The 23901-nt window shown below is 46.0% G+C and overlaps 1 protein-coding gene and 1 long non-coding RNA gene across 15 annotated transcripts in view; one reads left to right on the top strand and one right to left on the bottom strand.

Moving 5' to 3' along the window:
* Positions 1-23901, top strand: part of LOC110545906 (myomegalin-like) — a 187711-nt gene that overhangs the window by 51272 nt on the left and 112538 nt on the right. For 11 of the 14 annotated variants that reach the window (XM_060393027.1, XM_060393029.1, XM_060393019.1 and 8 more), the window contains exon 4: positions 11217-11327. The exons of the other annotated variants lie outside the window; for them this stretch is intronic. In XM_060393027.1, coding sequence (XP_060249010.1) covers positions 11217-11327 — 111 coding nt within the window. The remainder of the gene's footprint in view (positions 1-11216; positions 11328-23901) is intronic. 14 annotated transcript variants of the gene reach the window in all.
* LOC132656969 (uncharacterized) lies at positions 18905-22169 on the bottom strand. The gene is made up of 3 exons (XR_009594808.1): positions 22052-22169; positions 21769-21868; positions 18905-21166 (listed from the first exon to the last, which is right to left on the bottom strand). It is a non-coding gene; the product is annotated as an uncharacterized LOC132656969 (long non-coding RNA).

Here is a 23901-nt window from a genome sequence, read left to right on the forward strand (position 1 = left end):
GATTTAACCTGGAGAAAATATTTTGCAGTCACAAAATTTCCGTATTTGATCTGCCCCATTAGAAGGAATCTAATTATGTAATTTTCTCTGTTTATTTAGGTTTATCACACTCAGGTTATCGACACTTTGGTTGGTGCAGCTTCAGTTCTGATCTCAATAACGGCCTTTACAAAAGCCCCTCGTTATGCTTCTGCGATATTTGAAAATCAAAGTTACATTTGCTTAGGAGACCTAACTGCCCCTGTGCCTGGACTCTCTGGGGCTGTTCTTTACAGGAGGCAGTCACATCAGGGCCTGAAATGGAGTATAAAGGAACCAATGAGAAATTTTCCATGCAGAAGGAAACACATGAGTCAAGCCGCAGATGAGGGAAGGGATTACAGTTAGCCAACACCCAGGAGCATGGCCACAAGGAGTGCGGAGAAGAGTTGAGGCTATGTGGCCTCCAAGTTCTCTAAAGGCTAGAATTTCCCTAGTCTTGTCTGGGAAGTGTCTGAAATGGTTTACCAGGGAGGTGTTGAAGTCAGATTTATCTTTTTCCCCTTTTTAAAATTTATTTTTATTTTATATGCATTAGAGTTTTGCCTGCATATATGTCTGTATGATGGTGTCCGGACACCTGGAACTGGGATTACAGGCAAGTGTGAGCTGTCATGTGGGTGCTAGGAATTGAACTCCGGTCCAATTGGAAGAGCAGCCAGTGCTCTTAACCACTGAGCCATCTCTCCAGACCCTCAGATTTACCTTATCGAAAGTTCTCTTTGGTATCTTCATGGAGTTGGAGACAGAGAAACATGGAGGAGACTCAGCAACCCAGACAAAGTTGGGGCTGATAAAAGCGGAGAGGCCAACGAAGGAGTGAGATTTCAGAGACATAATTGACAAGCTTCATAGTAAAACCTAATGCTTTGTACTACAACATTTAAAAAGTACCACTGACACTGAAAACTGCCACCTCACCTTGGTGTAGACAAGAGAAGGGTAAGAGTGACTGGCACAGATATTTTTTCTTGTGCCTATGACAAACACCTGGCAGAAAAGCTTAAGGGAAGAAGAGCAAATTCCAGTTCTCGGCTCAGGAAATATGTGCCGTCATGGTGGGGAGGCATGGTTGTGGAAGGATCGCCCATCCGTGGCAGGTGGGGCGTGAGGCTGCTTGCTCAGACGTCAGTGGACTGGAAAGCAGAGTGTTCGGGCCAGAAGCAGTACCTGCCTAGAACTCTTGGGAGCCTCCCCTCTTGCCCTCCATCCCCCTGTGACAGTGCCACCGGCTGAAGACCAAGTGTTTGAGCGTGGGAGCCTGAGGGGATGCTTCACACTCAACCCCCCGTCCTCATCTCTCCTGTCATACTGCCGCACACTTGCAGAGCATTTTGGACTTTCTCTTTACCGTAGGAGTCGCTTGTTCTGAATCCATCTTTCCCGTTAGAATCTGAGCTCCTTAACAGCACAGACTATGGCGTCTTTTCCCTACCAGACAGCAGAGTTGCCTGATACATAGTACACATGCCTTGCTAAACTGTCACCGAGAAAGAGAGCAACCAGAAACCTTGATGTGGTGTGTATGTGGGGGGGGGGGGTGTGCGCGCGCGCGTGTGTGTGTGTGTGTGTGTGTGTGGTGTACATGTGAGGGCAGAGAAGGATATTGGGTATCTATCTCTCCACCTTATTTTTGAGGCAGGGTCTCTCGCTGAATTTGCTGTTTTTAGCTAGTACCCAGTACCTGTCTCCATCCTCCAACACTGGGGTTAAAGGGCATAAACAGCCAATCTGCCTAACGGGTTCTGTGGATTTGAACTCAGGTCCTCTTGCTCTCACAGCAAGTGCTCTTATCCATGGAGCCACCACCTCTCCAGCCCCATGGTTCCTGAAAATCTTGAGGCATAAGCAAGACCACCGCTGGGTAGCTTCCCTCTTATGGCAGAAGCTCAGCAAACGATCCTTCTGTGCTGAGCCCACCGTGAGCACACCCCACGTCCCGGTAGTGCTGACAAGGTTAAGCTGGTGGAGGATCTAGTTTGGAGCCAAAGGGTCCTGGGGTACTGCCGGCTCACTGCAGCCCACCTGCCACTTCCACTGTGCAGTTCACTTAACAGTCTCTGGCAGCGTTATTTCTGGATGGGCCATCTATTCCTGGCCAGCGAAGTTGTTTGCTTTATTTTTATATAGTTCTCAGTGCTCTAGTGTGAGGAGAATGATGACACCTTGTTATTCCAGGACCGTGAGTGGCATGGGTGTGTGGCTATGGTGGAGGCGGCATAAGGGACAATGTCCGAACCCACGTCAGCACTCTTGTCATCAGGTTCCAAACGAGGCCGACGAGGGTGGGCAGGAGTGTGCTTCTGAGTTGTGGGGCGAAAAGTGGAATAGTTTTAATAGCTCGGCACTTAAATGACTCTGGAGCTTCAGCAATGATACGGTTGTTTCAGTCTCTTCTTTGTTTATTGTCGGGTCCCAAAGGACGAAGCCAGGTCCTTGCAGCATCCGTAGCTGGCATCTGGGATGCTGAGCAGAGAGACCCTGTGAAAGGCTTGAGAACTGTAAGAGCAACAGCACGATTTTGATTGGCATTTCCTTGTTAGACTGTCAGCCCCGTGCAAGTGGCACACATGATCATGAGGATGGCCTGGTGGGCATGTTTTCCTCGTGCCAAAATGTTGACTGGATCAGGTTTCAGATTCTTTTATCTGAGAATTACAGCAAAGCTTTCTTATGATAAAACTTAATTATCATGAGTGATGGCTTTGAAGATGTTCTGTTAGGGCCTGTGATCCATCTATGATTAACCGTTTAATATTCGATCGTTTTGATCTTATGTCTGTGGACCACATGCATACAGTACCCTCACAGACCAGCATGGAATGCCAAGTCCCCTGGAGCTGGAGTTACAGATGGGTGTTAGCCACCATGTGGGTGCTGGGAGCCAAACCCCAGGTCCTATACAAGAGCAATCAGTGCTCTTAACCACCGAGCCATCTCTCCAGCCCTAACACCGTCTGTTCTAAGCCACATGCCTCAGTAAGTTGAGTTGAATTTCATATAAATGAATTTATTTGTGATCAATTTAAAAAATTATTTTCTTTTTCTAAAACACAAAGAAGTAGGCAAGTTTCTCCCCTAGGTTTGCTCTTTCTTCTTCTTCTTCTTCTTCTTTTTTTTTTTTGAACCGGCAGTTTTATTAAAACACAGATTAAGCACCTCACAGAATTTACTCTTTTAGAGGGTACAATTCCAATAGTGCAGTTGTCATGGTTACTTAATTCCAGAACCTTCCGACACCCCAGAAAGAAGCCTCCTGCTCATTACAGTCTCTCCATGTTTCCCTCTGTCCCTGTCTCACGCAAACCACTAGTGTAGTCTCCCCATAGATTCGTCCATTCTGATCATTTCCTACAGTGGAGGAATACAGCACCTGGCCCTCTGTGCCTGCCTTTTCCGTTAGTGAGTGCTTTCAGGACTCACCCCTGTGGTAGCATGTGTCGGCACAGGATTCTTACAGCAGAATAGTGTTTTGTTATATGGATGCCCTACGTTGTTCATGCATTTGTCAGTTCAAGGACATTTTGAACATTCCCACTTTGAACTGTCACCAGTGGTTCTGTGGTGAGCGTTATGTTCAAGCTCTATGGAGCCATTTGTTTTTAATTCTTTGGATACATAGCGAGGAGAGGATTTCTGGGCCTTACGATAAGTGTACAATCTTTTGAGAGCTGACTCTGGTGTCTTGAAAACAGAGAAAAGGATTTTTGTTGTGCTTTTGTTTTATACACAGTCTCAGTAAGGTCCCCTAAGGGCACAGGGCCAATTACTCACAGCTAAGATGTAATTTGGAAGGATATTGGAGGCCTGGGGCAGAAGAGGAAGTACTTTGCTAGTCACAGGTGTGTCATAGGCCCACAGAAGTCACAGGTGTCTCATGGGAGGTCCTGATAACTGCAGTATGGAGTCCCACTGGAGGAAGTGTGGTCTGTGAGAATTGTAACACTTACTTTTGTACCTCAAAGGTGGTGTTAAGGATGTAACAAAATAATATTCATGAAAGTGCTATCTACATCTTCAGTCCTATGCAACGTGATTGTCATAATCAAGACAGCATAATCGTATCCAGGGAATTAGAGGAATTAAATATTCAAACACAGAATCAAGGTGACCAGAAATCTTAAAAGTTCTCTCTTGCTGATCTGTGAAGACTTTTAGCAACACTCCTGGTAAGTGATTAAAAGCCCCATTGAAGTCCCTTTTTAGACAGGAAATTTACTCTCTCTCATAAATACTCACTAGCATTATGGTATATAGCCATAAATCCACCATGTCTAACTCTATTAAAGAGGTAATGCATCTTTACAAAATCGAGAGTTGCCTCCTTGTAATTCCTAGTTTTCTTCCTTTTAGGGCAGTTTTATTTGTTATGAGCTGTTTCACAAGCAACAAGAATACATGAATGATAATGAGATAACTGTTTAAATACACACCCTCTATTTTTATCTCTTTATCTCAGGCAGACAACTAGAAGTCACCAATACAAATGTGGCTGCCATCCTTCTGGCAGCCCACCACACACAGCTTTCCATTTTCATCTTCTCTGAAGTTCCCCCAAATCACACGGTTAGAAAATAGTAGAACTCAGATTCGAACCTAGCTGTCCTTGGCTCAAAGGTGGTTGCATTTTTTTTTTTTTTAATCTTCACAATTCTGTACTGTTGTTCCATCTGGAAATAGTTACATGTGATCACATAGCATCTTTTTATAAGCAGATAATTAGCTACCAGGGGTATGTTAGGTACTTTTCTGGCTGCCATAACCAAATAGCTGGCAAGAATGAAAGGAGGAGGGGTTTGGCTCACAGTTTGAGAGGAGGCTTAGCTCTGGCTGCGAAGGGAGCCCGCGGTGGCTCGGTTAGCGCCACCCACAGGCAGGAAGCAGAGAGGTGAATGCTGTGCTCAGCCTTTTGCTACTTTGTTTCTTTTCAGTAAGTCTGAGGCCCCAGAACAGCGTGGGTGTGGTATTTCCCACATCTGGGGTGGGTCTTCCCTTCCTAGTTAAACCCTTCCAGAAACTCCCCCAAAAACTGGTCCAGGGGTATATCCTAGGTGATTTCAAATGCATCACACAGGGACACTTGAAACATTTTCCATGCATTCCTTGCTCTTAAAGCTGCATTTCCCCCAAACAACACAAAAATATGAAATCCTATTAGTTAAGTTCAAACAATAGAATTTATACTACAGTTGAAAAGAATGAGTCTATTCAGATTATTAATTAATTCTAGCGAAGAGGGAACTATATTTTCTGGGTAAAATTTGCTAAGGGAATAATATGTTTTCAAGCAATTCCCTTATAGGAGCCACTTGGGGGGCCTGAAGATGATTAAGCAAACGTCAAGCTGAGTCTTTTAAAGGCTGACTTGACAGTTAGCTATGTTAATGGAGCATGACAGGCGACAGCTGAGTGGAAATTCCCTTCCTATGTCGGCATTGATGGAGTCATTATTACAGTCTCATTTCAAGACTGGACCAATATATTATGGAAGATGTAGAAAGAAGAAACCCAGGAAGGAACAGAGGAGAGCCATTTATCTCTGCAAGGAAAATGTTTTGAAGGAAGAGTAAAGAATCTGAACTGTACTGTGGGGAAAAGAAAGAACTAAAGTGCTTAGAGCCTGCAACTTTAGGCAATGTGGCTCTTCTCCTGAAGGCTCGTGTATTAGGTCAGGTAGACAGCCCAGTCTGTGGAGTTCTGCTTGCAGAGCTACAAAACAAAAGCAGTAAACAAACAAACAAAATGCAAAAACAAGAAAGAAAGAAAACAACCTTGCTTGCATGCGGTTCCTGGACCTCCCTACCCCACCATCTTTCTCCTCGTCTCCTCATCACCTAATCTCCTCATCAGGACCTACCTCAAAGAGGAAACTCTTGGGTCCTCACCTGACTGTCAAGGTCTCCTCAGCAGAGTTCTCCCCAAGTGGTGCAGCTCTAGACTTGAGTCTCCTTAGCCCTCTGTCCCCTTGCATTGGCTTCCCCATTCTGCTTCCGCCCGTGCAGACCTGATTCTTTCCTTACAGAAAAATAACTTCCAGTTTTCTGTGGAGCCTTCCTGGACAACCTCCCCTGAATAATTCATTCTGCTCCTCCTGTCTGTGGATTGGAATGGTCACATATTACTCCTCATCAGGTCAGAAGTCTTGTAGAAAGTCCAGCTTGTGCACTGTGAACATTAGCTTGCCAGAATACTCTCTATAGAAAAACAACCTGTTTCTAAGTAGAAATGCCTTCAGGGGTGCAGATTGAATCTTAGTATAATCAAACCCACCGAGAACAGAGAAGTTAGTAGTTAACTACCAGCCTATCCTTTCATTCACTCATTTACAGAGCGTCTCCTGTGTACGAGGCATCATTTTTGGTACTGGTGGCAAAGCAGGCCCACCCCAATTTTTTTTTTATCATGGAGAGTACATGCTGACACTGAGAATTTTAGTATAAAATGGTAAATGCAGAATCTAAAAGATTAGAATGGACTGGGCTCGTAAAGGGTGCTAAGGAGTGAGGGGCGAGGCGCGGCACGGGCTCTAGCTTTAAATGAGGTGCTTTGTAGGAAGAAGACTCAGCAGCTGTTGGGAGAGGAACATACCACACTGAGGGACCAGCCGTCTCAGAGGTCCCGAGGAGCAAAGCTCTTTGCTGGTTTTGAGAAAGAACAGGAAGAGCCAGTGCAGCAGGAACAGGTGGAAGTGCAGCAAAGGAAAGGGAAGGGGAGAGCTGGGAGGTGGGGGGGAGGGCCCCCGTCCACCAGCCCTTTACAGGCTGTTGAGCCACCATAGCCTACTCACGGTTAGACAGGAGGAGGTGGCAGCTTCCAGCAGAGAAGCAACATGGTATGCTTCAGCAGGGTCACATGGGCCCAGTGCTCAGGATATGTGATTGGTGAACAAAGGCAGAAGGAGGGACACCAGGAAAGGGGGATACTCAAGTAACTTGGGGGCGGGGTCACGGGATCTGGGACTCAGTGAAAGGGATGCTGTGGTGGGGGCCCATGGCGTCCGCAGTATGTATTTCTAATACACGTGTGTTGTAAACAGTGGGATGTGCAGGCACATGAGATGGCCTGTGTGATAGCCACAAGGGACTCAAAGGTTTTGGTCTCACCAGTTGCAAATCTTGAGTTGCAACAACTTGGAATGGGCTCCAATGAGGGAAGACCATTTTCTAGGAGTGCCCAGGAGTTCAGATTCAGACATCGCTAATAGGTGATATCAATGTCCAAGTGGCGATTTCTACCAGTGAGGTAAACATAAACCCCATGAAAGAAGTTCTCCGGCACATAAATGTAGGAAGTTAAGTGGACAAGTATCGATTTCTGACAATTACCACCTTAAAAAAAGCACAAAGTTTCAAATTCCACAGAGGACATGGAAGCAGCTTTCTTTAGGCCCACAAGACTCATTTAAGGCTGAAGAAGAGTGTGTTGGGGTCTGAAGGGAAGGGCTGGGCCTCACACAGTCCGGAAGAGCAATGGAGTCCATTTTAAGGCTTTGGGGGAAGGGAAGGGACAGTGTCTGGCCCTGTGGAGAATCGAGGAAGGTCTAGTTAATGTGTGACTTAGAGGAGTCAGGGAGGAGAGGAAAGGCACGTTTAGCTCAGGCCTATTTGTTTTAAGGTCGGCTGGAGGGGGCCAGTGTGTTCTAGCCTTGTGTGCTCCGAGTATGAGCACCTCTGTCGTTCTCCTGAAATCTATGTCAGGAGGGAAGTCCAGGCAAGCTAGCTCACTTATGAGAAGGTGGATTAGCGAAGCATGTCACAGAACACAGAATACCTAACTAGCCCTTAGCTCCGCTGACTATTTTAAGGAGTGCTCAGTAAGTATCAAGCCAAGAGAATGTAGGCACAACGTGTCCCTTGCCAGCCCCCAAACCACTGTTCTCTGATTGAAATAATTGTGGGCAGCCTGTGGCCGCACTGCTGGGTATCTGTTACTGCAGAAGAGGACTTTGGTTGGTGTTTGTTGAACAGGCTATCAGAGCAGACATGTAACTCACCAACCCTTTACTTGGATAGCCATCGATGTGGGGGGGAGGTTAGAGGTCATAGGGGAAGTCAAATAATTCTGAACGGTCTCAGTAATCCACCAAGATGATAAAAGCAACATTGAAAAGCAACATAAGAACACTTGGTGAATGTTAGCATTTGCTTTTCTGGGATTTTGAAGGGGGAAGATGGCCAGCGCAGGGAAAGTGTGGTGATGATGGATTCCAACTAAGAAGAAGGAAAGAGGTGGGGTGTCCTAAAGAAATGTGATGTAGTTTTCTCTTTAGCCTACGAGCTGAGATGCCCCTGAAGGGGTCAGTCTGACAAGATTTGAGTTTTGAAGGCATTTCCTTGGCCATACTGTGAAGAGCAGATGGTTATGGCAGATTCGGGTAGACATGGTTGGACTCACACAGAAGTATTTGTCACGAGCTCTGCTGTGAGGGTGGGAGGTTCAAGTTGTGCTCTCTAGCAAAACTTTGGGTGTGTGGGGCTAGGTCTTGGGCAAGAAGATTAAGGCAGGGGCTCACTTGGGAGATAAAAACAGCACTAAAAGTGTATTAAACTCTCAAGGGGAGACAGTCTGTGGAGAAAGAAAACCTAGAAAGGTGTGGACATCATGTAAGTGCTGGCCTTAGGAAACTGGCCCAAAACAAAGCAAACCAACCAACCACCACAATAAAGGGGCAGGAGGGGTGGAAGGAGGACAAAAGGAAATAGGAATAAATGTACAGGGAAAATCTCAGCTGCACAGGAACACCCGAATTCTCACATACTTTTATTTCTTTAATTTAAGTCTTTTATAAAATTATTGTATGTGAGTAAAAAAAAAAAAAAAAAAAGGATCCAAGGACACAACCAAAATCTGACCCCCTTGAGCAAAATGGAAGTGACCATTTCATGTTCTAGGTGAGGAGGGTTCTGTGTCTACAGAGGTTCACCCTCAGGTCACACAGATATTTAGTAGAAGAACTAGTACCATACATTTTGCCAACATGGCCCCGTTGTGTTGTCCGGGCTGGCGTCAAATCCTCCTGCTTCCGCCTTGCAAGAAGCTGAGATTACAGGAACATACCAAAGAGCTCAGAAATGTGTGTTTTGAATTTTGACTTTTATCCTCATTGTTCACTAAATCCCGGTGCACTTCATTTATTCTGAAAGTTAAGGATTCAATGGACATGTAGAATGCTTATGTGCAGATTTTTAAATGAGTAGGTTTTTTTTTAATGTGAAGTATTTCTGTCTTATAATGGCAGAATACCTGTTCCCTTCTTACAATATTATCCTCCTAGAAAAATAGACTGTTCCATTGCACAGTTCTAATTCTGTACTCATAAAGCCACCTAATTTGCTCGAACTTTTCCTGTCTTTCACAGCCAACAGCAAAGTTCAGTTGCTGGCAAATCATTCTCTGTTATCCCAGTAGTAATTAATCATTTTTCCTTTTTTTTTTTTTTTTTTCTTTTGAGACAGGATTTCTCTGTGTAGCCTTGGCTGTCCTAGACTCACTTGGTAGACCAGGCTGGTCTCGAACTCACAGAGATCCATCTGCCTCTGCCTCCCGATTGCTGGGATCACAGGCGTGAGCCACCACACCTAGCATAATTAGTCATTCTTCATTCTGGGTTCCCTCAGCCTCAATGTTTTTCACACTACAGGTTCAGATCTAGCTGCTCTACAGTAAGTCAGTTTAGCAGACCACTCCCAGAAAGAGAAAGAGAAATTATTAGATTATAACACGCAATTGAATAAGTGTGTGTTACAATGCAAAATATAAAAAGTTCAAAAGACACAAATTTCAACGATTACAGTAGAGAACACACCTTAACATGCTGTGACCAACTGTTTGGTTGACCTGCTCTTTGGGGTTTGGGACATCTTCGCCTTTCTATGTGGCCTCTGGATGCCTGGAAAAGGTGATCAATATGGAGGTCCAGAAAGAATGGGAATGTTGAAAAGTAGGTAGGTTGGAGAAGTGGATGGTTGAATTAAATATAAAAAATTTAATTTTAAATTCCCTTTACCGCAGATGTTAGTAGTAAGTTTTCCAACTTGGTATTACTAAGCCAAGAACCTCTATGGAGATCTGTGCTGTGGAGCTGTCTCCCAGTCACCTTCAAAGCACCATGTGATTTGGTATAAATAATACTTCCTGCTAATGTTGCAGCTGTCACTCAAGGATCTTAATTTGCTTTATGAGCAGGATCTGGTAATGATGGCCAGGCTCCATTAGGCAGGTGCTGGAGTTAAGACCCAGTGAGTGGCTGAAATCTCTGGTCTCCAGGATGTCTGCTGCCTCGCCGCAAGCACTCCTACACTTATTCCCCAGAGGGAGGAACCCTTGGGCCTCCCTTCGCTCCAGGGAGAGACAATTTGCAAAGGTCCCTCTCAGCTAAGATTCGCCCTTGGGTGTGTGATGTGTATGGGTAGCAGAGGGTATGGGAATAAAGGCTAAAAACCAACAGCCCGAGGACTGAAAATGCACAGGGAGAAAGACTGAAGACACTGGCTGGGGTGGAGCTCTGGATCAATAACGGGATTTGGACTCCTCTCTGACCTGCAGCGCCTTAAGATTTATACCTGGGAGAAAGAGGCTGCTTGGCTCTGGTCCCAAGCCTCTCCACCCCACTTCCCCAACGTCCCCCGCCTCCCCCCCCCCGCCCTCCTGGCTTCCAGTTTCCTCTTGCTTTTGCAACCCCAGAGCCACCTTAACCACCCCTTTACCAATTCCGGGAAGAAATCAGGGCGGGGGAGGGGGGCATGAGCCCCTCTCCAAAAAGCTGCTAAATGCCCACTGGGCCTTGAGTCTCAGACGGAGAGGCGGGCGGCTGGGGGGGGGGGGGGTGTTTGACAGCCCTGTCCTGCTTGGAGTCGGGTTACTGGCCACTTGTGTCTGAGTTCACACAGCATGTTCCTCCGTCAGGGATTCCGCAAATATCTCCCCGAGGTAAAAAAAGAAAGCTCGCTGTGCTCCAGCACCCAGAGCAGAGAGCCTAGTCCCAGGTTCCGGAGCATACCAGCAGGAGCCATGTCGCCTTAGCCTCCTGGGGGTCCCGCAACCTCGGCAGTGTCCCAGCCCTGCCCGCTCCATGCCGCGGCGAGGCTGTCCCGTGATCCTGGGGTGAGGGGGCGCTCGGGCATGCTCCTCCCCATGGGTCGCCCACCATGTCTAATGGATATCGCACTCTGTCCCAGCACCTCAATGACCTGAAGAAGGAGAACTTCAGCCTCAAGCTGCGCATCTACTTCCTCGAGGAGCGCATGCAACAGAAGTATGAGGCCAGCCGGGAAGACGTCTACAAGCGGGTGAGTGCCCGAGGCACCTGCGACCTAGGGCCGGTGCCCAGCCGCCCCGCGATGGGCAGGGCTCTGCACCCCGGTGTTTTCCTCCGACCTCGGACAAGCGCATTCCCCTCTCCCTGGCCGGCGTTCTTCCTCCTTTCTCTGTAGCTGGGGGCGGGCTACGCAGAGCCTGAGGCTCCAAACCCTGCAGCGACACAGCTGGGCTGAAACGCAGCTCTTGTGTTTACCCCAAACACTTAAGGGCTGGACAGGGAAGCACAGGAATTGGTATTTTAAAATGAGCGTGGGGGAAGTGACGTAGGCTACACATTCTCCCAAGGACTCTTCCAGCTCTGGGTCTTGGGAGAAAATAGGGTGGTGTGTAGAAACCACTAAGGATAATTTTTTTTTCATTTGAAGGTGGTCAGGCAGATAGACTTTTGAAGCGGGATATTAGGCGTTTTAGTCCTCGGAACTGTTTGCTCTAGAACTGGAAAGAGGGTACCTGTGGAGCAGTGGGCTGAGGGGGAGGGAGAGCGGACCTCCCCGGCAGGGAGCACTGTCTTGATTGGTGGGACTGGGTTGGCAGAGCCCAAGGTGTGCTAAGAGGACTGAAAGTCCCGATGGGGTTACAAGGATTAAGTGTCCTGGCCGGTCACTACATTGATTTCCTCAGGCCTCTCAGGGTCTGGGCAAGAGGATCTGAAGTATGCAAGAGTCTAGGTCGCCTCCCATTTATCAGAGGTCCCTTTTAAATACCCTGCTGTCCAGAAGGCCGGGAAAGTTTAGAAGCCGCCAGCTAGCGTTTGGCTCTGAGAGACAGCTGTGGTGGCTGTGAGACCTACACGATTATTTGGTCGATTGAGTTAATATGGACTGGTATATTTCCGAGGAGGAGCAGTGGGGATGCCTCTGAGATTTCAGTGGGTTTTGGTCATTTCAGCTAGTACCGGCTGTTGATTCTGGGGTTTTAGTCTGTTTCATCCTTTCCGAATGTCCATGTCTTTCTCTTATTCTCCCTGAGACCTCCTCCTCCTCCAGGCTCATCTTCATCCTTTCCATGGCTCTATAGTGAGTGAGTGTGTCCCCTGGGGAGCTGCCCGAGGTCCAGGGGTCTTGATAACACAGATGGGAGAGGATGCACACCTGTGAGCAAACTTCTTCACTTCGCAGGAGTGGGAAGTGTCCCCAAGGCAACTCAGAAGGGACAACTTTTAGATGACTGACTGGAGGGACAGGGTTTTCTTTTGCCCTCCACCACATGACTACTGCTTGAATCATTCTGTCCCAGTCTCTGCTGTGTGTTCACTAAGGAGAAATGAAGCTTCAGGAAATGCTCTGGGTGGATGAGAGAAGGCAGCATCTCTCTCCTGGAAAAGTGTGATTAACTAGATTATGGCAGCTGCCACCAAGGTATGGGGAGGGAGTCACAGCACAGAGTCACAGGTAGAGGTGACAACCCTCTTACAGGACCCATCTTGCCCCTAGATCTCATGCAGATCGCTATGACCTATCTTGACTTGCTCTTATGAGAACAGAGCCAGCAGGCAGCCATTTTCTCATATGGTTCCAGGGCTCTAAAAGGATTGTGTTCCCTTTTTTCCCATCTCACCCAGTGTTTGTTCAACCTGCTTGTCACATCTTTCTCCCCATTTGGTTACAGTTTCTTGGAACCACTGGAACAGTGGTTCTCAACCTTCCTAATGTTCTAATCACAGTTCCTCATGCTATTATTTTGTTTCTACTTCATCATAACTCTAAGTTTGCTATAGTAATGGATCATCATGTAAATATTTGATATGCAAGATATCTGATATGTGACCCCCAAAGGGGTTGAGACCCTCAGGTTGAGAAACACTGCTCTGAAGGCGAGGCTAAGGGCTGAGAAGGCAGGTGAGGACACTTGCCCAGCATGCATGAAGCCCCGGGTTTGAGCACCACATAACCTGGCCATAGTGGAGCAGACCAATAATCTTACTACGGTGGAGGTGGAGGCAGAAGGATGGAAAGATCAAGATAGTCCTTGACTATATAGAGTCTGAAGCCAACTTGGCTTATATGAGACCCTGGTTTTGTTTGTTTGTTTTTTGTTTTTGTTTTTTTAAAAGACTGTGGTTAACTGTTCTTTTAATTTGGAAGATAGAAACATTGAGGTGAGATCTCACTGTGGATTCTGGCTAGCCTCAAACTTGCGATTGTCTTGCTTCATCCGGCGGAATGCTGGGAATATAGAAGTGAGCCCAGGTACCCAGCTTGTCATTTTTTAAAGAATCTATTTTTATTTCATGTGTATTAATGTTTTGCCTGCATGTATGTCTGTGTGAGGGTGTCAGTTCCCCTGGAAGTAGAGTTCCAGACAGTTCCAGACAGAGCTGCCATGTGGGTACTGACAATTAAACCCTTGGTCCTCTAGAAGAGCAGTCAGTGCTCTTAACCACTGGGCCATCTCTCCCAAGCTTGCCATTTTCAATGATTAATACCATGGGTGGAAGAAAAAAAAATCTACCCCAGTACGCAGTGATGAGGATTGATAGAGACCCGGAAAGTTGTGTTTTGATAGGAGAACCAGGGATTCAGGAACACTGCGGCAGGAGCTGTACACCCACGCCCTCCACCTCCCTTGGCAACCACTAGACAAGCTATTTAACTTCTCCAAACCTGTTCCAGCCTCCGTGCGGAGCTGACATTCAGAATAATGCTGCAGGCACGGCGACTCATTTGTTGTGTGAATAAATAACAGCCATGAAGATGAAATAAAATTTCCATCAACTGCTTTGTAAATTTCATAACCGTCACGCTTGTGGGAGAGGGTAATCATTATGTACTTGCTAATAGTTGCTGTGGCATTTTGAAATTGAAATAGAGGTTTAACTCTTTATAAAATGATTATAATGGTGTATCATATGTTCATGCTCTCCATTTACATCATGAGTCCTTGAGCTTGGGAAGATTAATCAACAGCGCAGAGACAGCAAGGATTACATGCCTAGCACCACACAGTAAGGCAACTGGTTCTGATGACATCTGTTACTATACTTAGCTTGACTTTTCTCTTGTGTTAGACAAACATTTCTTCAAAAATAAAACTATAAAACTATACCCAGTTAAGTTAGAATCCCTGTAAAATGTGAGTGTTGTATAAATAATTCTTTAAAAACAATCCCAATGCTTAGGAACTTAGAAACTCTATTGTGGGTAGACTTTTATCTATCTATCTATCTATCTAACTATTTATTTTTAGATTTTGGTGCTTAGGAGAAAAAGCTACTATATCAGTGTGAGATGATCACACCTCCCACCATGACAAATTCTGGAAAATAAGGAGAACAGAACCAGAAAGAGAGTCTGTGTTTCTCCTTTTGACAAGTCTTCCTTAGGTAGTTGATTGACTTAGAGACAGAGATGAGAGAGATCAGGGGAGGGAGAGGGAGAGAGAAGGGAAGAACATGGAGTCCAATGGATAAATATTAAGGAGAAAGCTACATGGATTTTTTTTTCCATAAGAGGAGTTGTAAAAGCTAGAGTTATTCCAAAGCCTAAAATTACCAACTTAAAATCAAATTTAAAAGGCATTCTAGAGTTTCTCTTCTCTAGGCATTTTAGAAAGCAGAAAATGAAATTAAAAATCAGACCAGCCATATTTATTAGAGTATTGAGTTACATATTTAAAAACTGGTTCTTTGAAACTAGCTTACTATTTGTTGAATATTAAATGTCCTTGAAGTTTCAGTTTTTGTAAATATTAACATTAATTTAAGTTCATATATATATATATATATATATATATATATATACACATTTTAAAAAAAAGAGACACTATTTAACCTTAGTGCAGATAAACAGAACCTATACCTATGTAGTTAGGAACCTCTGCCCCCTCGTGGTAGCAAGTAGTAATTGCAGGTTCAGTTCTACAGGCAAATGGGATGGCTTATCATTGTATAAATCAAGCTAATGAGTAACCACTAAGGCACATAGCTCCCAGCAGTGGATCAAAGAGAGAGAACACTGCATGGTCCACAGCTGGGCACGGCCCACTCCTTGCAGGACAGGCTCCATAGCATTGCTGGATGGCAGCTACTGTGTCAGTAATTTCTGGATGGCGTCACGGCTGACCTGCTTGGTATTTTGTTGTTTGTTTGTTTGTTTGTTTGTTTGTTTGTTTTTTAACCTAATCCCACATCTTCTCTTGGTAGTTGAGTGTGCGGCTTAGAAACGTACTCAGCCCTGGAATGTGTGGGAGCCACTGCTGAGTGTACAGCATAGTCTCCAAACAGCACTCTGAAAACCACCCGCCAGTCTGGGCCTCCTTGGTGATTGTTTTCATGCTCAGACTTCTGTGCTTTTCAAAAGCCCAAGGGTTAGTATTTTAAAAATGGGATTTAAAATGTGACAAGGCTGGTTCCCAGGGCAGAAAAGTGAAGAGAAACAGAATGTTGTCATCCTGGACCAGAGAGTAACTACCGATTCAAAGTACACACATTTCATGATGACTGCTTTTCTTTAAAGAGTTACTTGTACAACTTCACACACACACACACACACACACACACACACACGGGTGCTGGCCCCATGTTGGATTGCCAAACCTGGGTGCTGAGAAGCAAACTCTGGCCTTCTAGGAGACTAGCACGTGCTCTGAACCACTGAGCCGCCTCTTATTTGTCAAGAGAAGTTCCTCCAAAACGAAAAAGTGCCAGTAATTTTGGAAGACTTAAGTGAATTTGACTTTAGACAGAGGTAGAAAGCTTTGTCTCGTTCCTTTATGAGCTGTGAGCTGCCTGATTTGAGACCTAAACCATGTTTTCCCACCTTTGAAGTTTTTAAGTGGCATTTTGGGGTGTGTGTGTGTGTGTGTGTGTGTGTGTGTGTAATCAGTAATCAGTAATTATTAGTAATCTTATCAGTAAACTTATCAGTAATCAGTAATTATTAAAATACCTAAAACCTGATTTGTTAGTATGTCTTGTTTATTATTAGAGCTTGTTTTTTGAGACAGGGTCTCTCCATGTAGCCCTGGCTGTCCTGCAGCTCGATTATGTAGGTCAGTCTGGCCTTGAACTGGCACTCACTGTGGAGACCAGGCTGGCCTCAAATTCACAGAGATCCATCTCCACCTGCCTCTGCCTCCCTAGTGATGGAATTAAAAGTGTGGGTCACCATGCCTGGCTACTCTACAGGACTTAAAGTAATATCCTTCTCCTTATCAGAATGGAAAGGTTAACTTAAGAGCAGCCCCAGCAGGTCCTGCAGGAGTGGTGGCAGAAGTCATCTGTCATGAGAGATGACAGATGGCTCCGTTAGTGTTAGTGCCCTGAGGATCTTCCAGAAGGACAGAACAGACGGGGGGGGGGAGGGGGCCGCGGGGGGGGGAGGGGGCCGCGGGGGGGGGGACACAGTATGCAGATGATATTGACCCTGGGTTAATGTAGCCTTTTGTCTGTGTGTGTGTGTGTGTGTGTTAAACAGAAAAGTTTAAAAAGAAAAAAATTACTGTATCTTCCGCTTGGCTGTTTAGATACACCCAGTGCCGCTGTGTATCAGTTGCTTGTGGTATTCAGTCCTGCGGCATGTTGTGCAGTGGCCCCAGACTGCAGGGGGCTACAGCAGCCATTCTGTGTTGCTCTCACAGTCGCAAAGCTGCTCAGTGACAGCTTACGCAATGCGTGGCTGCACCGTCACTTCTCCGAGCCGAGGTAGAGGTAGTAATGGCACGTGTCCTGTGCATTTGGGGTTAGACTGTCTGAGCCAATGAGCTGAACTCAGATTGTGCCTGTCCTGAGGTATGATGTCAGCAGGTATTTACCGTAACTATGGCAAACTGGGAGATGATCAAACTTACCCAGAGATGTCGACTTCCTGAAGCCATTTTCTCTGGATCAGTGCCTTAGTGGTGCACTCAGCCCCGTTTTCCTGGATTCCCTACCTTGGCTTTTCTGTATACAAATATAAGGATCTACTCCATATGTTGCTATTGCAGCAAACTTATGCTGATCCCCCACATACAAACATTTCTCCAACGAGATTAGGTAAGAAGAGCTGAGTTTGCTTAGGATCCGACCCAGCCTTTCCCGATGCCTTTAATCATTCTCGTTACTACAGGAGACTGTGCACATGCCTTCAGTGGGCTTATTGTTATCACTCTTGTTTGCTAATGCCTTTCTCCACTAGCAGCTAACACAGTAGGCAGCATGCGGTAGGAAAGGGATGCGTGGCCTAGTGCGGGAGTAAGTATGTGCAAACGCCAAAGGGACACTGCTAACAAGGTGAGCATTTGAGCCACACGTTGAAAATAGCTGTTCTTTCAACAGCACCATCCCCTTGGCTTTGGAACAAGTTCAGATAGAGGTATAAATTATGTAATTGTTATCAAAGGGATGACTAGAGGTAGATTTGAATTACATTAGGCTCCAGAATTTGGTTTGGGATTCTCTTCCCAGTGATCAGAGGAAAGATTCTGCTAAGGCGCGTGTCTGCCGCTCCAGTGTTGGGGGTGGGGCGGGGGAAGTGGTAGTAGAGGCAGTCGTGGGAGGCACAGGTGTGTGGGGGCAGCACAAGAACTGATGGAGGGGGTGAATTCCAGAGTGCACTGGCCAGCCAGTCTAGCCCAATCAGTGAGTTTCAGGTTCAGTGGGAGACTTCCGAGAAAAGAAGTTGTATACCAATAGAAGAAGAACCCTAACATTTATCTCTTGCCTCTAAACACACTCTCTCTCCGTCCCTCCCTCCATCTCTCTCTCTCTTACACACACTCACACACATCCCACTCATCACACACACCACACAAGCACTCACACAGGCGCACACACTATACATACCCCACACTCACTCACACACACACACACACACACACACACAGAAATGTATAATAGTAAAATATGTAACAAAACCCAGCTTTTCACCTAATTGTGTCAGTTTTGTGCATTCACACTGTTATAAGAGCATCACTATCCCATCTGCAGAACTTTGCTCCCAGCGGGAACTGTCTTTATCAAACACCAACTTTTCATCCTCCACCCGTCTTCATTCTGCTTTCAGCCTTTATGATGCCCCACTGTCTCATATAACTGAAATAATACATTTGTCTTCCTGCGATTGGCTTCCCATAGTGCCCTCTAGAGTCATCCATTTTGTAGCTGGTGTTAGGCTTCCTTTGTTTTAGGCTAACTACCGGTTCATTACGTGTTTGCCTGTTACCTCTCCGTGCCTACCACAAGGTGGTAAATGTATGCTTGAGTTGAGTTTCCATACCCAGACAAGAATTGTTGGAGGATATGATAATTCTACACACAATTTTTAGAGGAATTAATACCATTTTATAGTGTGCATGGGTTTCAACTTTTCTTTGAGTATTTGCTCTCTCTCTTTCTCTCTCTCTCTCCCTGCCCACACACACAGAATCCTAATGGATGGGAAGTTCCAAAAAAAATTTAACCGAGGACACAAATATTGTTTACAAATATTCAATCAATATTTGTGTTTAATGACTATTCCCCTCCTCCTCCCAACTTTACCTTCCCAAAGGAGGATGAATAGATAAGCATGCCTTCAAGAGTCTCAGAAACCTGAGAACGGCATTCAGCACACAGAGTACACATAGAAGAACACACACGGAAAATGCACACACCGGGTTTTCAGGGAATTGTTTATAAATAGTTTGACTGTGGGTACACATCTCTAATTCCAATGTGGAGAAAGCAGAGACAGGAGGATCCTTGGGGCTTGCTGGACAGCCAGTCTAGACCAGGTGATGAGCTCCACATTCAGGAGTAAACCTTGTCTCAAGAAAGATTGACGAAGTCACTGTCAACCTCTGGCCTCCACATGCTAGTACACACACACACACACCCCAACAAATAAATACATAAATAAATAGTTTAGCCACTATAACCTTTTGTCTCTTTCCTATCACATATTTTTCTTATTAAATTTTTAATTGTACATATTTATTGACATATAAATGTCTTAAAATGTTTGTAACTAAAACATTTTCCAAAAGTTAAAAATAATTAAACAAGTAATTAAAAAAAAATAAGAGTGCCTGGGGAGATTGCTCAGTCAGTAAAGTAGGTAAACCCTAGCACGTATCTACAGGTTCACAAGACAGTAATAACATTTTACTTAACACCTAGTCCACTGCAGCATGGTTACATGTGGGGAAGAGAACAAGGTAAGTTAGGAAACTCAGGCTCACAGGGGTTGGCCACGGTTCTGCAGTTAGGAAAAGGTAGATTGAGGATTAAAATGTTGGGACTAGAGAAATGGCTCAATGCTTAAGAGCAGAAGACCCTGGTTTTATTCTCAGGGTTTGCGTGGTGGCTCACAACCATCATGTGAAGGAATGGATAAAGGCATCCTGGACCAAAGAGGCAATGGACAAAGGCAGAGGCCTGAAAGAACGCTGTGTGCTTGGCACGCTTCCATTCGTTCTGTGAAGCAGGGAGGGCTTGTGGTGATGTGAAGGTGACCCTGGAAAGGCCAGCAGGGGACCAATCCTGAGGACCTCTGGGTCTGTCTATCTCCTCTTCAATAAGTCTTTATAAAGGTTCTATTATAATCCCAGTACTAAGCTGGGAACTGGGCCTTGGAAGATGAGTGAGACATCAGAGGTAGAATGAGGTGGGAGGCAGGAAGCGGTAACAGAGAAATGGACAGAGTATAACGGAATTCCCCCCAGAGAATAGAAGAGATAGAAAGGAGATCTAGAAAGGAATTCTGTGAAGAGATGAGCCCTGAACTTCAGAAGCGTTGTTAGTCGGTCGATGGCGGGGTACAAGGAAGAGGGTTTGTCACAAGCGGAAGCATAGAGGCAAATGAATTGCTGGATGCGTGGATAGGATCAGAAGTTGTTTTGTGTTGCTGGATTTAAGTACTAGGCATAGGAAGAGACTGGTGTGTATGTAGGACAGTCTTAATTGTGCCTTTTTGTAGGAGCCAGTTGTTAAAAATGATATGCACAACAGATACTATATGAAAGAGGTTTATTGGATGAAGATGGAGAGAGAGAGGGAAGGAGAGAGAGACGTGGGGGGAAGTGGAGTGCCACTGAGAAAGGGGAGAGAGTAGGAGAGAGGGAGAGAGCAAGAGAGAGGAAGAGCAAGAGCAGAGCACAGAGGTAAGAGGCAGGAGTCCTTTTATCCCAGGCCCCTGTAGGTGGTAACCAATGATGACATCATAGGTTAAGCCAGGATCAGGCTGCCTAAATGCTGACACCAGTGAAGAGCTGTAAACTTCAGGGAACATGCTCCATCCCTCTGGTGGGTAGGGGAGTAGGACAGACTGAGCAAACAAAACTGATGGACTGAGGGTAGGGCAGTGGGCAGAGAAAAGGGAGATAAAATACCTAGAGGAGTTCGTGACCGACTGGGAGGAGAGACCGGATAGGACTAAGATTCCTAGCTAGGTCAAGCCACTGTTTCTGAGCCCCCATGACTGTTTAACATGCAGAGCTGGACCTGGACTGACCCTGGAGGTCTGTGAGGCTGGTCGTTTTCTCTCTCTCACTCTCTCTCCCCTGATGGCTGCTTAGGGTAGGCAGTACTAGCAAGGCTGAGACGGCTTCAGCCAATACCTGGGAAGCCAGGGTTGTTACCAGGTAGCGGGAGTTATAATTAGCACAGTTACTAAGGGGAACGCCTGGGGTTTGTGAGCCTGCACTGCTAGAAGCAGCTTTCCCTACTGGGTGGGTTTACTTGTTTGTAAAACGAAGTGCAGAGAGCTGGGTGTTTTAAATGTGGTTTGGGGAGATTCATTTTTGCTCAGGTACAGGCTTTGTTATGAGCAGGAAATGAGGCTTTGCTGATCAGCATCTTGTGTAGGCAGGAGGAAGAGGGCGAAAACTCTGCCTTGGTGTTTTTGAAAAGCTGGAAAGACAGGAAAGAAAGAACCACTGTTTAGAGCTAGAGAGAATCCAGAGGAGCCCCTACACTTTGCAAGAAAATTTTATTATAAAAACAGTAGTGAGAGTTGCCATGAGCTGAGCTTTCAGCTTCCCCATAATGAATGAACCCTTCATTTTAAGGATATGGAGATCAAGGTCCAGAATGGCAATTTGCCTAATGTCACATGTGTCAGGTTCTAAAGAAACTTAGGACAAATGTCTAACCCAGGTGCCTATTAGCATAGCAAAGCATGTGTTGGTCTCTAGGCTCACTCAAGTACATGTGGCTCCTCTCAGCTCTTCTCACCCCACTCCCTACCTCAAGGGTTCTCTTCCCCAGATTCTGATTTCTTTGTAACGCTGACATGCACTCTCCTTGGCTCCTTGGCCCTCTCTCTCCTCTTTTCTCTCTCTTCTTCCTCCTCCTCTTTCTGCTCTCTCTCTCTCTCTCTCTCTCTCTCTCTCTCTCCATCTCTCTTTCCTCTCATGGCCTGGTTCAGTTTATTGGCCAGGTTTGGTCTACAACTTTCTCTCTGGCTGTACTCTCCCTCCTATCTACAATAAAACCCTTCTCTTCAACCATACCTTGGAGCAGGCCACATCCTCACTTTACGCAACACGGAATGTTAGTAGTCAAGCTGAGACTCAAATCCAGGAGACACAAGCTCACAACAAACTCTTCCATCTACAACAAAAAATTCGAAAAATGTCTGTGCTTTCGAGAAGTTAGTTTCTCTCCCTCTTTGCCTTCAGGAGCTAAAATAGAATGCCGCACACAATAGGCGCTAGACTCACTCGCAGGAGGCTGATGCTATACTGTGATAACAAAGAAAAACGTTTAGTTTCTCCGCCTGCGTGGTTCTCTTACCAGGGCTTTTATCCATGGCTTTTCAAAAGCTCTGCGGGTACTTTCTTTTGCTTTGGCTAGTCTCATCTCATGTAAACAAGTTCAGTTGCACGGGAGAAATCGTACGTGGGGAAGGCCCAGGATGGATAGGGGCAGGTGAGACCTGGAAACGAGCCCACCTCATCCTGTCAGATAGCGGCTAATCCGATCATACACTGGAAGGCAGACACGGTACATACCGTTCTGAGGAGAGCTGAGCAGTAGTTGGGTGGCTTTTTGCCAAGCAACTTTAGAAGTGACTTTGGGCCTCCCTGGACAGCTTCCATACCCACTGTTGGGAAACCTGGCTTGAGCAGGTTGGGAGGGAATAAAAGGCACCAGCTACCATGTGATGGCAGCTTCCCATCTTCCAGCCTTCTGGAAGTTCTGCTGCCACCAGTCATGTCTTCATGAACATAGGGTCTTAGGCAGCCCAGGGAGAGGTCTGGAGACAGACATTGTTAATGCCGAGGAGGCTGCCAGCCTCAATGCCACGATCTCCAGCATAAAGAGAGTGTAGGCCTGATGAGGACCTAAAGTCAGCTCATACTCAAGTCAGCTTTCCTTCGGAGGTCTCAGGTCCTCTCCACAAAGCCACAGTAGTGGCCTTTCTCAGACATGCTCCAGCTGACATCCCCATCTGGCATTCTCCGGTCAAACTGGGTATCTCAGCTCAGCGTACATGCAAACTTGGTCTTGTCCACGCTTGATGCCCCAGGGGCACCACATCATCACCTCAATCCCAATCCAGGAATAGATGGACCAGAGCTAGATCCAGGGTCTGAAATTAAGGAAGGCAGCAAACACGAGGCTCAGAGAGGTGAAAAAACCATATCCATTCTAAGCCTTATTCTTTCAAACCCTTTCAAACCTGGGTCATGTGGAAGCCCAGGCTGCTGCCTCCCCTTTGGTGCCTCGGAGCACTCTATAGCTAAGACTTGCGTTGCAAAGGTGGAGTTAAGCGTGGAGGGGTTCCTTTATCCCAGGGAGAGCTGGTTCTGCCACACAAACAGACCTGCATGAACTGCAGCTGTTTCAAGGTGGGATTATCAAACAATGGGATTCTTCCTCAGGCTTTGGGATATGACCCTCAACCTCTTCCTAATTTCTCTCTCTTCTTCCTACCTCTTAAAGAAGACAGACTCTTTAGCTAGTGCCTAAGGGTCTTGACACAAGACGAAAGGAAATAAACAGTCACGCAGAAAATGACCCTTTTATAGCTTTGTAGCTCGGAGAGGGGTTTCTAGACCCAGGCCTTGCCTTGTTGCCTCCTCAAAATGCTAAATGCTTTCTGTTTTAATCCTGAGGGAGGAAGGAGGGGGATTGGGTGAGTGCTGCATGCCAGGCTCCAGTTTATACCTTTTACCTGCATTTCTTCTCAGCCTCATAGCAGCTTGTGAAGGAGATGTCCTTTTCCGATTTTTCACAGGACCACATGTGCCATTAATAAGCACAGGGAGTCTGTCTGCTATCTCAGCAGCAACATGGCCTAATTCTGCATGTAATAAACAAAGCCTTGGCACATCCTTTAGGATTTAAAGTTTGACGCTGCTCTTTTCAAATGCAAATGATGTCTTTTCGGTGAGCTCACGTGCATCAAAGGTGACTGGAAGAGAAAGGGCTTGGTAAGGGGACACCAGGTGTCAAAGTGGCTTCTGCTGGCCCCGTGGCAAGAGGCGGTCAGCTGTCTTTATTGACAGGTCTGTGGGAGAAGACGGCCCTGGCCTCATTTTGACTTGTGAATCAGGTGGAAATTGCCTCATGGAATGGAATAGAGCCAGGGCTGTCCTTGTAATATGGTGCCCTTTTAGGCTCCTGTACCTCAAATTCAG

The sequence above is a fragment of the Meriones unguiculatus genome, chromosome 10 (genome assembly GCF_030254825.1).
Source record: "Meriones unguiculatus strain TT.TT164.6M chromosome 10, Bangor_MerUng_6.1, whole genome shotgun sequence".
In the NCBI taxonomy this organism is placed as follows: Eukaryota; Metazoa; Chordata; class Mammalia; order Rodentia; family Muridae; genus Meriones; species Meriones unguiculatus.